The 14,424-nt window shown below is 46.4% G+C and overlaps 1 protein-coding gene and 1 long non-coding RNA gene across 2 annotated transcripts in view; one reads left to right on the top strand and one right to left on the bottom strand.

Moving 5' to 3' along the window:
* The window catches only part of LOC124046672 (cysteine-rich protein 1-like), a 21,343-nt gene extending 10,797 nt beyond the window's left edge, over positions 1 to 10,546 (bottom strand). The window contains exon 1 of the mRNA XM_046367314.1: positions 10,386 to 10,546. Coding sequence (XP_046223270.1) covers positions 10,386 to 10,425 — 40 coding nt within the window. The 5' untranslated portion in view covers positions 10,426 to 10,546. The remainder of the gene's footprint in view (positions 1 to 10,385) is intronic.
* LOC124046673 overlaps positions 5,274 to 14,424 on the top strand; it is a 69,591-nt gene continuing 60,440 nt past the window's right edge. Inside the window, exon 1 of the long non-coding RNA XR_006841041.1 lies at positions 5,274 to 5,520. This is a non-coding gene — a long non-coding RNA (uncharacterized LOC124046673). The remainder of the gene's footprint in view (positions 5,521 to 14,424) is intronic.

Genomic DNA, 14,424 nt, shown 5'->3' with positions numbered 1-14,424 from the left:
CCTTTCACTCTCTCGCTCTTCTCTCTGTCGTCTGCCTCCTGCTCCCAGCTGTTCCTATTCCCCTAATCATCATTTAGTCTTCCCACACCTGTTCCCGATCCTTTTCCCCTGATTAGACTCCCTATTTATTCCTTTGTGATCCGTTCCTGTTCCATCGGTTCCTTGTTTTGTATTCCATGCTGTAATTGCGTTTCGCCCTGTCCTGTCGTGTTTTTTGCCGTGATTGTGTATCACCCTGTCCTGTCGTGTTTTGTGCCTTCTTCAGACGCTGCGTGTGAGCAGGTGTCTCAGTTGACTACGGCCTGCGCCTACCCGAAGCGACCTGCAGTCTGTGGCCGCTTCTCCAGTTGTTTTCCTCTACTATCTAGAGGATTTCAGTTATTCGGTTTTGAGCATTAATAAACTCTGTTTCTGTTAAGTCGCGTTTGGGTCCTCCTTCACCTGCATAACAGAAGGAACCGATCAAAGAATGGACCCAGCGACTTCTGACGCTCGTTACACTGCCGTCGAGATCCAAGGAGCCATGCTCGGCAGACACGAGCAGGAATTGTCCGCTGCTCGCCAGGCCGTGGAAAACCTGGCTGCTCAGGTTTCCGACCTCTCTGGACAGTTCCAGAGTCTACGTCTCGTGCCACCTGTTACTTCCTGGCCTGCCGAGCCTCCAGAACCTAGGGTTAATAACCCACCTTGCTACTCCGGGCAGCCCACTGAGTGCCGCTCCTTCTCACGCAGTGTGAGATTGTGTTCTCTCTCCAACCCAACACATACGCTAGAGAGAGAGCTCGGGTTGCTTACGTCATCTCACTCCTCACTGGCCGGGCTCGAGAATGGGGCACAGCTATCTGGGAGGCAAGGGCTGTTTGCTCTAACGATTTCCAGAACTTTAAAGAGGAGATGATTCGGGTTTTTGACCGTTCAGTTTTTGGTGGGGAGGCTTCTAGGGCCCTGGCTTCCTTATGCCAAGGTGAACGGTCCATAACGGATTATTCCATTGAGTTTCGCACTCTTGCTGCCTCTAGTGAGTGGAACGAGCCGGCGCTGCTCGCTCGTTTTCTGGAGGGACTCCACGCTGTGGTTAAGGATGAGATCTCTCTCCCGGGAGGTTCCTTCAGATGTGGACTCTTTGATTGCTCTCGCCATCCGCATAGAACGACGGGTAGATCTTCGTCACCGGGCTCGTGGAAGAGAGCTCGCATCAACGGTGTTTCCCTGCTCCGCATCGCAGCCATCTCCCCTCTGGCTTTGAGACTGAGCCCATGCAGCTGGGAGGGATTCGCATCTCGAATAAGGAGAGGGAACGGAGGATCACCAACCGCCTGTGCCTCTATTGTGGAGTTGCTGGACATTTCGTTAATTCATGTCCAGTAAAGCCAGAGCTCATCTGTAAGCGGAGGGCTACAGGTGAGCGCAACTACTCAAGTCTCTCCATCAAAGTCCTGTACTACTTTGTCGGTCCACCTACGCTGGACCGGTTCGGGCGCTACATGTAGTGCCTTGATAGACTCTGGGGCTGAGGGTTGTTTCATGGACGAAGCATGGGTTCGGAAACATGACATTCCTTTCAGAGAGTTAGATAAGCCTACGCCCATGTTCGCCTTAGATGGTAGTCATCTTCCCAGTATCAGATTTGAGACACTACCTTTAAACCTCACAGTATCTGGTAACCACAGTGAGACTATTTCTTTTTTGATTTTCCGTTCACCGTTTACACCTGTTGTTTTGGGTCATCCCTGGCTAGTATGTCATAATCCTTCTATTAATTGGTCTAGTAATTCTATCCTATCCTGGAACGTTTCTTGTCATGTGAAGTGTTTAATGTCTGCCATCCCTCCCGTTTCTTCTGTCCCTACTTCTCAGGAGGAACCTGGCGATTTGACAGGAGTGCCGGAGGAATATCATGATCTGCGCACGGTCTTCAGTCGGTCCCGAGCCAACTCCCTTCCTCCTCACCGGTCGTATGATTGTAGTATTGATCTCCTTCCGGGGACCACTCCTCCTCGAGGTAGACTATACTCTGTCGGCTCCCGAACGTAAGGCTCTCGAGGATTATTTGTCTGTGTCTCTTGACGCCGGTACCATAGTGCCTTCTTCCCTCCGGCCGGGCGGGGTTCTTTTTGTTAAGAAGAAGGACGGTACTCTGCGCCCTGCGTGGATTATCGAGGGCTGAATGACATAACGGTTAAGAATCGTTATCCGCTTCCCTTATGTCATCAGCCTTCGAGATTCTGCAGGGAGCCAGGTGCTTTACTAAGTTGGACCTTCGTAACGCTTACCATCTCGTGCGCATCAGAGAGGGGGACGAGTGGAAAACGGCGTTAATACTCCGTTAGGGCATTTTGAGTACCGGGTTCTGCCGTTCGGTCTCGCCAATGCGCCAGCTGTTTTTCAGGCATTAGTTAATGATGTTCTGAGAGACATGCTGAACATTTTCGTTTTGTCTATCTTGACGATATCCTGATTTTTTCTCCGTCACTCGAGATTCATGTTCAGCACGTTCGACGTGTTCTACAGCGCCTTTTAGAGAATTGTCTCTATGTAAAGGCTGAGAAGTGCTCTTTTCATGTCTCCTCCGTTACTTTTCTCGGTTCCGTTATTTCCGCTGAAGGCATTCAGATGGATTCCGCTAAGGTCCAAGCTGTCAGTGATTGGCCCGTTCCAAGGTCACGTGTCGAGTTGCAGCGCTTTTTAGGTTTCGCTAATTTCTATCGGCGTTTCATTCGTAATTTCGGTCAAGTTGCTGCCCCTCTCACAGCTCTTACTTCTGTCAAGACGTGTTTTAAGTGGTCCGGTTCCGCCCAGGGAGCTTTTGATCTTCTAAAAGAACGTTTTACGTCCGCTCCTATCCTCGTTACTCCTGACGTCACTAGACAATTCATTGTCGAGGTTGACGCTTCAGAGGTAGGCGTGGGAGCCATTCTATCCCAGCGCTTCCAGTCTGACGATAAGGTTCATCCTTGCGCTTATTTTTCTCATCGCCTGTCGCCATCTGAGCGCAACTATGATGTGGGTAACCGTGAACTGCTCGCCATCCGCTTAGCCCTAGGCGAATGGCGACAGTGGTTGGAGGGGCGACCGTTCCTTTTGTCGTTTGGACAGACCATAAGAACCTTGAGTACATCCGTTCTGCCAAACGACTTAATGCCCGTCAAGCTCGTTGGGCGTTGTTTTTCGCTCGTTTCGAGTTTGTGATTTCTTACCGTCCGGGTAGCAAGAACACCAAGCCTGATGCCTTATCCCGTCTGTTTAGTTCTTCTGTGGCTTCTACTGATCCCGAGGGGATTCTTCCTTATGGGCGTGTTGTCGGGTTAACAGTCTGGGGAATTGAAAGACAGGTTAAGCAAGCACTCACGCACACTGCGTCGCCGCGCGCTTGTCCTAGTAACCTCCTTTCGTTCCTGTTTCCACTCGTCTGGCTGTTCTTCAGTGGGCTCACTCTGCCAAGTTAGCGGGTCATCCCGGTGTTCGAGGCACTCTTGCGTCTATTCGCCAGCGCTTTTTTTGGTGGCCGACTCAGGAGCGTGACACGCGCCGTTTCGTGGCTGCCTGTTCGGACTGCGCGCAGACTAAGTCGGGTAACTCTCCTCCTGCCGGTCGTCTCAGACCGCTCCCCATTCCTTCTCGACCATGGTCTCACATTGCCTTAGACTTCATTACCGGTCTGCCTTTGTCTGCGGGGAAGACTGTGATTCTGACGGTTGTCGATAGGTTCTCTAAGGCGGCACATTTCATTCCCCTCGCTAAACTTCCTTCCGCTAAGGAGACGGCACAAATCATTATTGAGAATGTATTCAGAATTCATGGCCTCCCGTTAGACGCCGTTTCAGACAGAGGTCCGCAATTCACGTCACAGTTTTGGAGGGAGTTCTGTCGTTTGATTGGTGCGTCCGTCAGTCTCTCTTCCGGGTTTCATCCCCAGTCTAACGGTCAAGCAGAGAGGGCCAATCAGACGATTGGTCGCATACTACGCAGCCTTTCTTTCAGGAACCCTGCGTCTTGGGCAGAACAGCTCCCCTGGGCAGAATACGCTCACAATTCGCTTCCTTCGTCTGCTACCGGGTTATCTCCGTTTCAGAGTAGTCTGGGTTACCAGCCTCCTCTGTTCTCATCCCAGCTTGCCGAGTCCAGCGTTCCCTCCGCTCAAGCGTTTGTCCAACGTTGTGAGCGCACCTGGAGGAGGGTGAGGTCTGCACTTTGCCGTTACAGGGCACAGACGGTGAGAGCCGCCAATAAACGCAGGATTAAGAGTCCAAGGTATTGTTGCGGCCAGAGAGTGTGGCTTTCCACTCGCAACCTTCCTCTTACGACAGCTTCTCGTAAGTTGACTCCGCGGTTCATTGGTCCGTTCCGTGTCTCCCAGGTCGTCAATCCAGTCGCTGTGCGACTGCTTCTTCCGCGACATCTTCGTCGCGTCCATCCTGTCTTCCATGTCTCCTGTGTTAAGCCCTTTCTTCGCACCCCCGTTCGTCTTCCCTCCCCCTCCCGTCCTTGTCGAGAGCGCACCTATTTACAAGGTACATAAAATTATGGACATGCGTTCTCGGGACGGGGTCACCAATACCTAGTGGATTGGGAGGGTTACGGTCCTGAGGAGAGGAGTTGGGTTCCGTCTCGGGACGTGCTGGACCGTTCGCTCATCGATGATTTCCTCCGTTGCCGCCAGGATTCCTCCTCGAGTGCGCCAGGAGGCGCTCGGTGAGTGGGGGGTACTGTCATGTTTGTCATTTATTGTCATGTCTTGTCCCTGTGCTCCCCATGCTATTCGTTTCCCTCTGCTGGTCTTGTTTGGTTCTATCCCTCTCTCTCCCCCTCCCCCTTTCACTCTCTCGCTCTCTCTTCTCTCTGTCGTTCCGTTCCTGCTCCCAGCTGTTCCTATTCCCCTAATCATCATTTAGTCTTCCCACACCTGTTCCCGATCCTTTCCCCTGATTAGACTCCCTATTTATTCCTTTGTGATCCGTTCCTGTTCCATCGGTTCCTTGTTTTGTATTCCATGCTGTAATTGCGTTTCGCCCTGTCCTGTCGTGTTTTTTGCCGTGATTGTGTATCACCCTGTCCTGTCGTGTTTTGTGCCTTCTTCAGACGCTGCGTGTGAGCAGGTGTCTCAGTTGACTACGGCCTGCGCCTACCCGAAGCGACCTGCAGTCTGTGGCCGCTTCTCCAGTTGTTTTCCCCTCTACTATCTAGAGGATTTCAGTTATTCGGTTTTGAGCATTAATAAACTCTGTTTCTGTTAAGTCGCGTTTGGGTCCTCCTTCACCTGCATAACACATCAACTCTTCATTTAACGGATTATAGTTTGAATCGGACAGCAGTCAATCAAACTGTGCCAGCTGAGAAACAGTTGTGCGTGGCAGAGCAGAGGAACGTCCGCGGCTGAATTCAGATGGAGCCCTTGGAAAGGGCGATGCTGTATCAACGAAAAAAATTGATTGCAATTTACAAAACATGCGAGAAGAAAATTACAGGCGGAGGCGCAACAATTGCCAACTTTGTTCGACATTTGAAGCTGCACAAAGAACGGTAAGTTGTGGCTAATATAGCCGACAGCTATATATTTTATTACTTTACTAGTGTATCATGTAGGCTAACGTAACATTAAATCAATGAGCCTCCACACAGTCAGTCAGTGCGAGAATGTGATCATTGCACCCAAGATTGAGCTACAACTGGCTAGGCAGTTGGTAGCCTCAATCCTGCCTGATGTTACTGCTGTTCCTAAAACCATTGACATACGTTAGCCTACTGTAACCGTAGCCTACTGTGTGTGTGTGTGTGTGTGTGTGTGTGTGTGTGTGTGTGTGTGTGTGTGTGTGTGTGTGTGTGTGTGTGTGTGTGTGTGTGTGTGTGTGTGTGTGTGTGTGTGTGTGTGTGTGTGTGTGTGTGTGTGTGTGTGTGTGCGTGTGCGTGTGCGTGTGTGTGTGTTAAGGTTGGGCGATGGTGTACGAGCTTACATCGCCGAATGCGCCCCACAGCGATCCTCAATAGTCAATCACTATTGGGGGGGGGGGTCTTTCTCATGGCTACCCATGTATTTCCATGGAGATATAACATTTATTTGGAAAGTAATACATATATAGATATTTTTAAAAGCATTCATGATTTGTGTAAATGTAATATAGTAACTATTACTCTTATTAAAAATATGAAATGGTATTACATTTGGTGAAGAGCATATTATGACTTGTTTAGGACACAAAACTCAAAGTTCAGGATTTGAGACATGACTTGATACTTCACGGTCTTGACTTGGGACTTGACTCGGACTTGCCTGTCTTGACTTGGGACTTAACTTGAGACATTGAGTGCTAAGACTTGAGACTTACTTGTGACTTGCAAAACAATGACTTGGTCCCACCTCTGGTAATTACTGTACTTCCACTAACAAGATGAGGAGACAGAGAAAGGATGTCCCTCTCCACTACCCTGGGACAGAATATAATGGTGCTGCTGTGTCTCAACTGCTCTAGGTTGACTTACAGTGTTAGAGGGTAACAGAGGCAACGCTGTTGGGTTACAGTAATTGACCTTATTCACACAGGGGTTTTCATTCCTACTCTGGAGCAATCATGGCCGACACGTGAATAAGGTCTATTGTGATTCATCGAACAACATTCCCTCACTTCTGTTGTCACCACTGGTTATGAATGGTCAGCTCATTCCTCAGGCACTCTGTTGTCCATCTGTCTGTCTGTAGGTGGGTGTGTGAATGAGGTTTATATACAGACACAGATCCTTCAGTCCCCTTGATGTGTCTACTGTAATTGGGGTGTGTCTAACGTGATTGGGGTGTGTCTAATGTAATGGGTGGGGGGGGGTCTACTGTAATGGGGGTGTGTCTACTCTAATTGGGATGTGTCTACTGTTACTTGGGTGTGTTTACTGTAATTAGGGTGTGTTTACTGTAATTGGGGTGTGGTTACTGTAATGGGGGTGTGTGTAAGTAAGACCAACTACCATGAATAACCCTTCTTACACCACTCCAACTACCCCAAATAACCCTTCTTACATCACTCTAACTACCCTGAATAACCCTTCTTACATCACTCCAACTACCCTGCATAACCCTTCTTACACCACTCCAACTACCCTGAATAACCCTTCTTACACCACTCCAACTACCCTGAATAAACCTTCTTACACCACTCCAACTACCCCGAATAACCCTTCTTACATCACTCCAACTACCCTGAATAACCCTTCTTACACCACTCCAACTACCCTGAATAACCCTTCTTACACCACTCCAACTACCCTGAATAACCCTTCTTACACTACTCCAACTACCCTGAATAAACCTTCTTACACCACTCCAACTACCCCGAATAACCCTTCTTACACCACTCCAACTACCCTGAATAACCCTTCTTACACCACTCCAACTACCCTGAATAACCATTCTTACACCACTCCAACTACCCTGAATAACCCTGGATGGACTCAGATCTGAATCTAAATGGTCCATGAAGATAATGTATTGAGGGAACACGTAGTTAAGATGGTTCCTGGATAAATCTCTGCACACTGTGACGGTTGGTGCCCTTCCTCGTCTCTGTCTATCTCTGTCTAGCTGTCTCTCTGTCGTTACAGGGAGGGGGGTACGTTTGACTGTTTCCCGCTCTCCTCTCTCTGGAAGCAGACCGTACTTTTCCTCCATCAGTCATTGACTTAATAAGTATCAGTAGAACGATTGCTTCCATCTGACAGCTCAGCCACCCCTGGGAGAGAGAGGCAAAGAGGTGAGAGCTCTGGAGAGTCGAGATGGGGTGAGTAGAGAAAGACACAGGGAGCTGGGGGCTCTGTGGAGTCAAGATGGAGTCAAGATGGGGTGGGTAGAGAGAGAGACAGGGGGATGGGGGAGCTATGAGGTGGGTAGAGAGAAGATCAACCAAGGCAAAAGACAGTTTAGAAAGAGAGGAGATGGGGAGATAAATGATATGTATAGAACAGGAAAACAGGCCGACAGGGGAACGGGTGGTGAAAAGCTTATTACGTGAAGATGGAGTTGCTGCATAAACATTCCCAAACTAGATAGGGTGTCAAATCAAATCAAAGTGTATTTGTCACGTGCGCCGAATACAACAGTGAAATGCTTACTTACAGGTTCTAATCAATAGTGCAAAAAAGGTATTAGGTGAAAAATAGGTAAGTAAAGAAATAAACAACCGTAAAAAAGACAGGCTATAAAAGTAGCCAGGCTATAAAAGTAGCCAGGCTATAAAAGTAGCCAGGCTACATACAGACACCGGTTAGTCAGGCTGATTGGGGTATGACTGACAGGCCAACCTTACTGTAGAGAGAGACAGAGAGAGAGAGAGAGATGGGGAGGGCGCTGCCTAGCCAGCAGGGTCACTTCCTCTGACTGACAGGCCAACCTTACTGTAGAGAGAGACAGAGAGAGAGAGAGAGAGATGGGGAGGGCGCTGCCTAGCCAGCAGGGTCACTTCCTCTGACTGACAGGCCAACCTTACTGTAGAGAGAGACAGAGAGAGAGAGAGAGAGAGAGAGAGAGAGAGAGAGATGGGGGAGTTGTGAGGTGGGTAGAGAGACTCTGTTCACAAACAGACCCCACAAACACAAACCAACCAAATCACGAGAAAACAACATTTGGTGGAAACTGAGCTGCACTTCCTAACCTCCTGCCAATGTTTGACCATGTTAGAGACACATATTTCCCTCAGATTACACAGACCCACAAAGAATTTGAAAACAAACCCAATTGTGATAAACTCCCTATCTATCTATCTATCTATCTATCTATCTATCTATCTATCTATCTATCTATCTATCTATCTATCTATCTATCTATCTATCTATCTATCTATCTATCTATCTATCTATCTATCTATCTATCTATCATCTATCTAATGGGTGAAATACCACCATGTGCCATCACAGCATTAAGATTTGTGACCTGTTTCCACAAGAAAAGAACGAACACCGTTGTAAATACAACCCATATTTATGTTTATTTATTTTCCCTTTTGTACTTTAACCATTTACACATGTTTACTGTACATTTTAATTGTTTATTTCACTTTTGTTTACTATCTCCTTCACTTGCTTTGGCAATGTTAACATATGTTTCCCATGACAATAAAGCACCATGAATTGAATTGAGAGAGGCAGAGAGAGAGAGGCAGAGAGAGAGAAAGAGGGGGGGGAGGTACAGCAGAGTCAATTCATCTGACTGACAGGCCAACCTTACTGTAGAGAGAGAGACCGAGAGAGAAAGAGCCTTTGTGCTATGTATCATGGCTTTGTGTGTCTCTAGTGATGACAGACTGACTATGTTAAGCTACTGAAGTGAAGGAAATGTGCTAAATGGATCAAGACACATAACATGGTCCGTCCGTCCAATCAGCTCCTCCCTCCATGAACCTCCAGACAGAGGGAGACCAAGGTTCTTGGGATTCACCGGATAAAACAACCCATTACAGACTCTGGAAATATTTATTTCCTCTTCTTCTCATCTTTCATTTAAGTCGTCACTTAAAATAAGTACAAAGGCGATATTTTCCATGAGGAATATTAGTTTACAAGACGGAACCAGTGGTTGTAATGTGATGGCACTCGTTTTCCTTCCTTAGCCTTGCACCGTGCTCATCTGAGATGTCATCTCCCTCACAGTGTTGTGCTTGTCAGTACACTTCAACACTATAGCAGTTGTTGAGGGATAAGATGGTTAGGCTCCAACTCAAACAGATGGTTACTGCCAACTTGAACATGTATGAATTTCCCATTTCAAACCTGATATAGTGATTTCCTGTTCCAATACAATCTGAGAGAGATATTGTGTTGGGATGTCTTAATGCCCGCTGTAGCCTTTTATCCCTGTTATGTTATCCCCTCTCCCTATGCTAAGTCACTGACTTAGCAGGACCTGCACTACCACAGTTAGTCTGTTGTCAAGATGTTATCACTGTTGGAAAATCTCCAGAGTTGAGGGGGAAAAGACTCCCATTAAATTCACTGCATCAGATTTTTGTAGAATTATGTCTTCCTCTTTTGGGAAGGGCAAATAAACATTGCAGTCAATAACCAATTAGTCAGCTAGTATTACTAAAATTGTTACTAACTAGTTACTAAAAGTTTGCATGCCAAAAATATTCTGCAGTCACAGACATGTTCATTCTATAATTCCTAACAGGAAATTGCTCAAGTGAAGCATTGCTCCTCTCTCACAATCTCTCAAGAGCTTTTTGTTTTTTTGTTTTACAGCTACAGACACATTGGTTAACTAAACTGTATTGAACTGTCTGCAGGCTTCGTCAAATGTGAAATATGGTACGATAACACCAAGCAGGTATGTTGACTAAAATAAGTGCACCCCTGTTTAGCAAAAATAATGAATAATAATTTTGATCGACACAATAAAGATGTCTTACCGAAGTAAACTTCCTTTGTGCATTTTGGGCACTTCGGCATGGTGATGTGTTGGTCTCCGGGATAGAAAGAAGTATCCTAGTTGAATTAATGCTCACAGCAGTTATACAGCAGCAACAGCCCACCTGTTCTGAACCACGCCTCGTTGTGAAATGCAGATGTTTGCGCGCCTTTGTATTTATACCGCTCAGGAAATAGTTGCGCTCTGCGGAACTGAACAGAGGGTGAGGCTTTGACAGCGTGTGTGTGTGTGTGTGTGTGTGTGTGTGTGTGTGTGTGTGTGTGTGTGTGTGTGTGTGTGTGTGTGTGTGTGTGTGTGTGTGTGTGTGTGTGTGTGTGTGTGTGTGTGTGTGTGTGTGTGTGTGTGTGTGTGTGTGTGTGTGTGTGTGTGTGTGTGACATATATAGAGAGAGAGAGAGAGAGAGAGAGAGAGAGAGAGAGAGAGAGAGAGAGAGAGAGAGACAGAGAGAGATAGATAGAGATAGAGAGAGAGAGAGAGAGAGAGAGACAGAGAGGGAGAGAGAGACAGAGAGAGACAGAGAGAGAGAGACAGAGAGAGACAGAGAGAGACAGGGAGAGAGACAGAGAGAGACAGAGAGGGAGAGAGAGAGAGAGAGAGACAGAGAGGGAGAGAGAGAGAGAGAGAGAGAGACAGAGAGAGAGAGAGAGAGAGAGAGAGAGAGAGCGCAAAATACGGAAATGATTGGAGTTGAGTCAGTGTGCATCTAAGATCTAAGTCAGGAAATCATGTCAGAAACGTTTTTGTGCACTAGCCTATTCCTTCATGATAGTTATAGGTTTGTTCACTATAGGCTATGTTCTAAATAATTGAATTGAATTAAAAAATATATGCATACAACTCTAATCGCTGCCAAAGGTATATATCAGTTATTAAACCATGTTGAAACTTACAGTGCCTTCAGAAAGTATTCATACCCCTTGACTTATTCCACATTTTGTTGTGTTACAGCCTGAATTTAAAATGGATTAAATATATTTTCTCTTCACCCATTACACACAATACCCCATAATGACAAAGTGAAAACATGAAAACATGTTTTTAGAAATGTTTGCAAATTTATTGAAAATGAAATACAGAAATATCTAATTTACTTAAGTATTCACACGTTAGAATTACCTTTGGCAGCGATTACAGTTGTATGTATATATTTTCTCTCTCTCTCTCTCTCTCTCTCTCTCTCTCTCTCTCTCTCTCTCTCTCTCTCTCTCTCTCTCTCTCTCTCTCTTTCTCTCTCTCTTTGGCAGCGATTACAGTTGTATATATATATTATCTCTCTCTCTCTCTCTCTCTCTCTCTCTCTCTCTCTCTCTCTCTCTCTCTCTCTCTCTCTCTCTCTCTTTGGCAGCGATTACAGTTGCGAGTCTTTCTGGGTAAGTCTCTAAGAACTATGCGCGCCTGGATTGTACAATATTTGCACATTATTATTTTCAAAATTCTTCAAGCTCTGCTAAATTGTTTGTTGACCATTGCTAGAGAACCATTTTTAAATCTTATTTCAAGCAGATTTAATTCAAAACTGTAATTAGGCCACTCAGGAACATTCCTGTGTAGATTTCACCTTGTGTTTGGGGTTATTGTCCTGCTGAATGGTGAATTCATCTCCCAGTGTCTGGTGGAAAGCAGACTGAACCAGGTTTTGCCTGTGCTTAGCTACATTCATTTTTTATCCTGAAAAACTCCCACTTCCTTAACGATTACAAGTATACCCATAACATGACGCCGCAAGCACTGTGCTTGAACATTTGGAGAGTGGTACTCAGTGATGTGTTGGATTTTCCCCAAAGATAACACTTTCTATTTAGGACAAAAAGTACATTTATTTTGTCACATTAAATGCAGTATTACTTTAATGCCTTGTTGCAAACAGGATGCATGTTTTGTAATATTTTTTTTTCTGTACAGGCTTCCTTCTTTTCACTCTGTCATTTAGGTTAGTATTGTGGAGTAACTACAATGTTGTTGATCCATCCTCAGTTTTCTCCTATCACAGCCATTCAACTCTGTAACTGTTTTAAAGTCACCATTGGACTCATGGTGAAATCCCTGAGCGGTTTCCTTCCTCTCTGGCAACTGAGTGATTCCTGTAACTTTGTAGAGACTGGGTATAGTATATTGATACACCATCCAAGGTGTAATTAATAACTTCACCATCCTCAAAGGGATATTCAATTTCTGCTTTTTAAAATGTTTACCCATCTATCTACTAATAGGTGCTCTTCTTAGGAAGGCATTGGAAAACCTCACTGGTCTTTGTGGTTGAATCTGTGTTTGAAATTCACTGCTCGACTGAGGGATCTTACAGATAATTGTATGTGTGGGGTACAGAGATAAAGTAGTCATTAAAAATGCATGTTAAACACTGTTATGGCACACTGAGTGAGCCCATGCAACTTATTATGTGACTTGTTAAGCACATTTTTACTCCAGAATTTCTATCAGCATGTTAAATGTGCAACCAGAGGAAAAATAACTCTGGACCACCTATACTCCACACACAGAGAACAATACAAAGCTTTCCCTTTCCCTCCATTTGGCAAATCTGACCATAATTATATCCTCCTGATTCCTGCTTACAAGCAAAAAGGAAAGCAGGAAGCACCAGTGACTAGGTCCATAAAAAAAGTAGTCAGAAGAAGCAGATGCTAAACTACAGGACTGTTTTGCTATCACAGACTGGAACATGATCCGGGATTCTTCCGATGACATTGAGGAGTAAACCACATCAGTCACTGGCTTTATCAATAAGTGCATTGAGGACGTCGTCCCCACAGTGACTGTACGTACATACCCCAACCAGAAGCAATGGATTACAGGCAGCATCCGCACTGAGCTAAAGGCTAGAGCTTCCGCTTTCAAGGAGCGGGACTCTAACCCGGAAGCTTATAAGAAATCCAGCTATGCCCTCTGACGAACCATCAAACAGGCAAAGCGCCAATACAGGGCTAAGATCGAATCGTACTACACCGGCTCTGACACTCATCGGATGTGGCAGGACCATTACAGACTACAAAGGGAAGCACAGCCGCGAGCTGCCTAGTGACACGAGCCTTCCAGACGAGCGAAACCTCTTCTATGCTCGCTTTGAGGCAAATAACACTGAAACATGCATGAGAGCACCAGCTATCCGCAGCCGATGTGAGTAAGACCTTTAAACATGTCTCTAGCCATGAAGTGCTTTGAAAGGCTGGTCATGGCTCACATCAACACTATCATCCCAGAAACCCTAGACCCACTCCAATTTGCGTACCACCCCAACAGATCCACAGATGATGCCGTCTCTATTGCAATCCACACTGCCCTTTCTCACCTGGACAAAAGGAACACCTATGTGAGAATGCTATTCATTGACTACAGCTCAAAATTCAACACCATAGTGCCCTCGAAGCTCACCAATAAGCTAAGGACCCTTGGACTAAACACCTCCCTCTGCAACTGGATCCTGGACTTCCTGAAGGGCCGCCCCCAGGTTGTAAGTGTAGGTAACAACACATCTGCTACACTGATCCTTAACACTGGGGCCCCTCAAATGTGCGTGCTCAGTCCCCTACTGTACTCCCTGTTCACTCATGACTGCACAGCCAGGCACGACTCCCACACCATCATTAAATTTGCCGATGACACAACGGTGATAGGCTATAGGGAGGAGGTCAGAGACCTGGCCGTGTGGTGCCAGAACAACATCCTCTCCCTCAATGTGATCAAGACAAAGGAGATGATTGTGGAAGACAGGAAAAGGTGGACCAAGCACGCCCCCATTCTCATCGACGGGGCTGCAGTGGAGCAGGTTGAGAGCTTCAAGTTCCTTGGTGTCCACATCACCAACAAACTAAAATGGTCCAAGCACACCAAGACAGTCGTGAAGACGGCACGACAAAACCTATTCCCCCTCAGGAGACTGAAAAGATTTGGCATGGGTCCTCAGATCCTCAAAAGGTTCTACAGCTGCACCAGTGAGAGCCTGGTATGCTGCTCGGCCTCCGAGGTACCACAGAGGTCCTGGAAAGGTCCTGGAGCGCCAT

This window comes from Oncorhynchus gorbuscha, linkage group LG10 (genome assembly GCF_021184085.1).
Source record: "Oncorhynchus gorbuscha isolate QuinsamMale2020 ecotype Even-year linkage group LG10, OgorEven_v1.0, whole genome shotgun sequence".
Lineage (NCBI taxonomy): Eukaryota > Metazoa > Chordata > Actinopteri > Salmoniformes > Salmonidae > Oncorhynchus > Oncorhynchus gorbuscha.
This window is presented reverse-complemented; position numbering and strand designations above follow the sequence as displayed.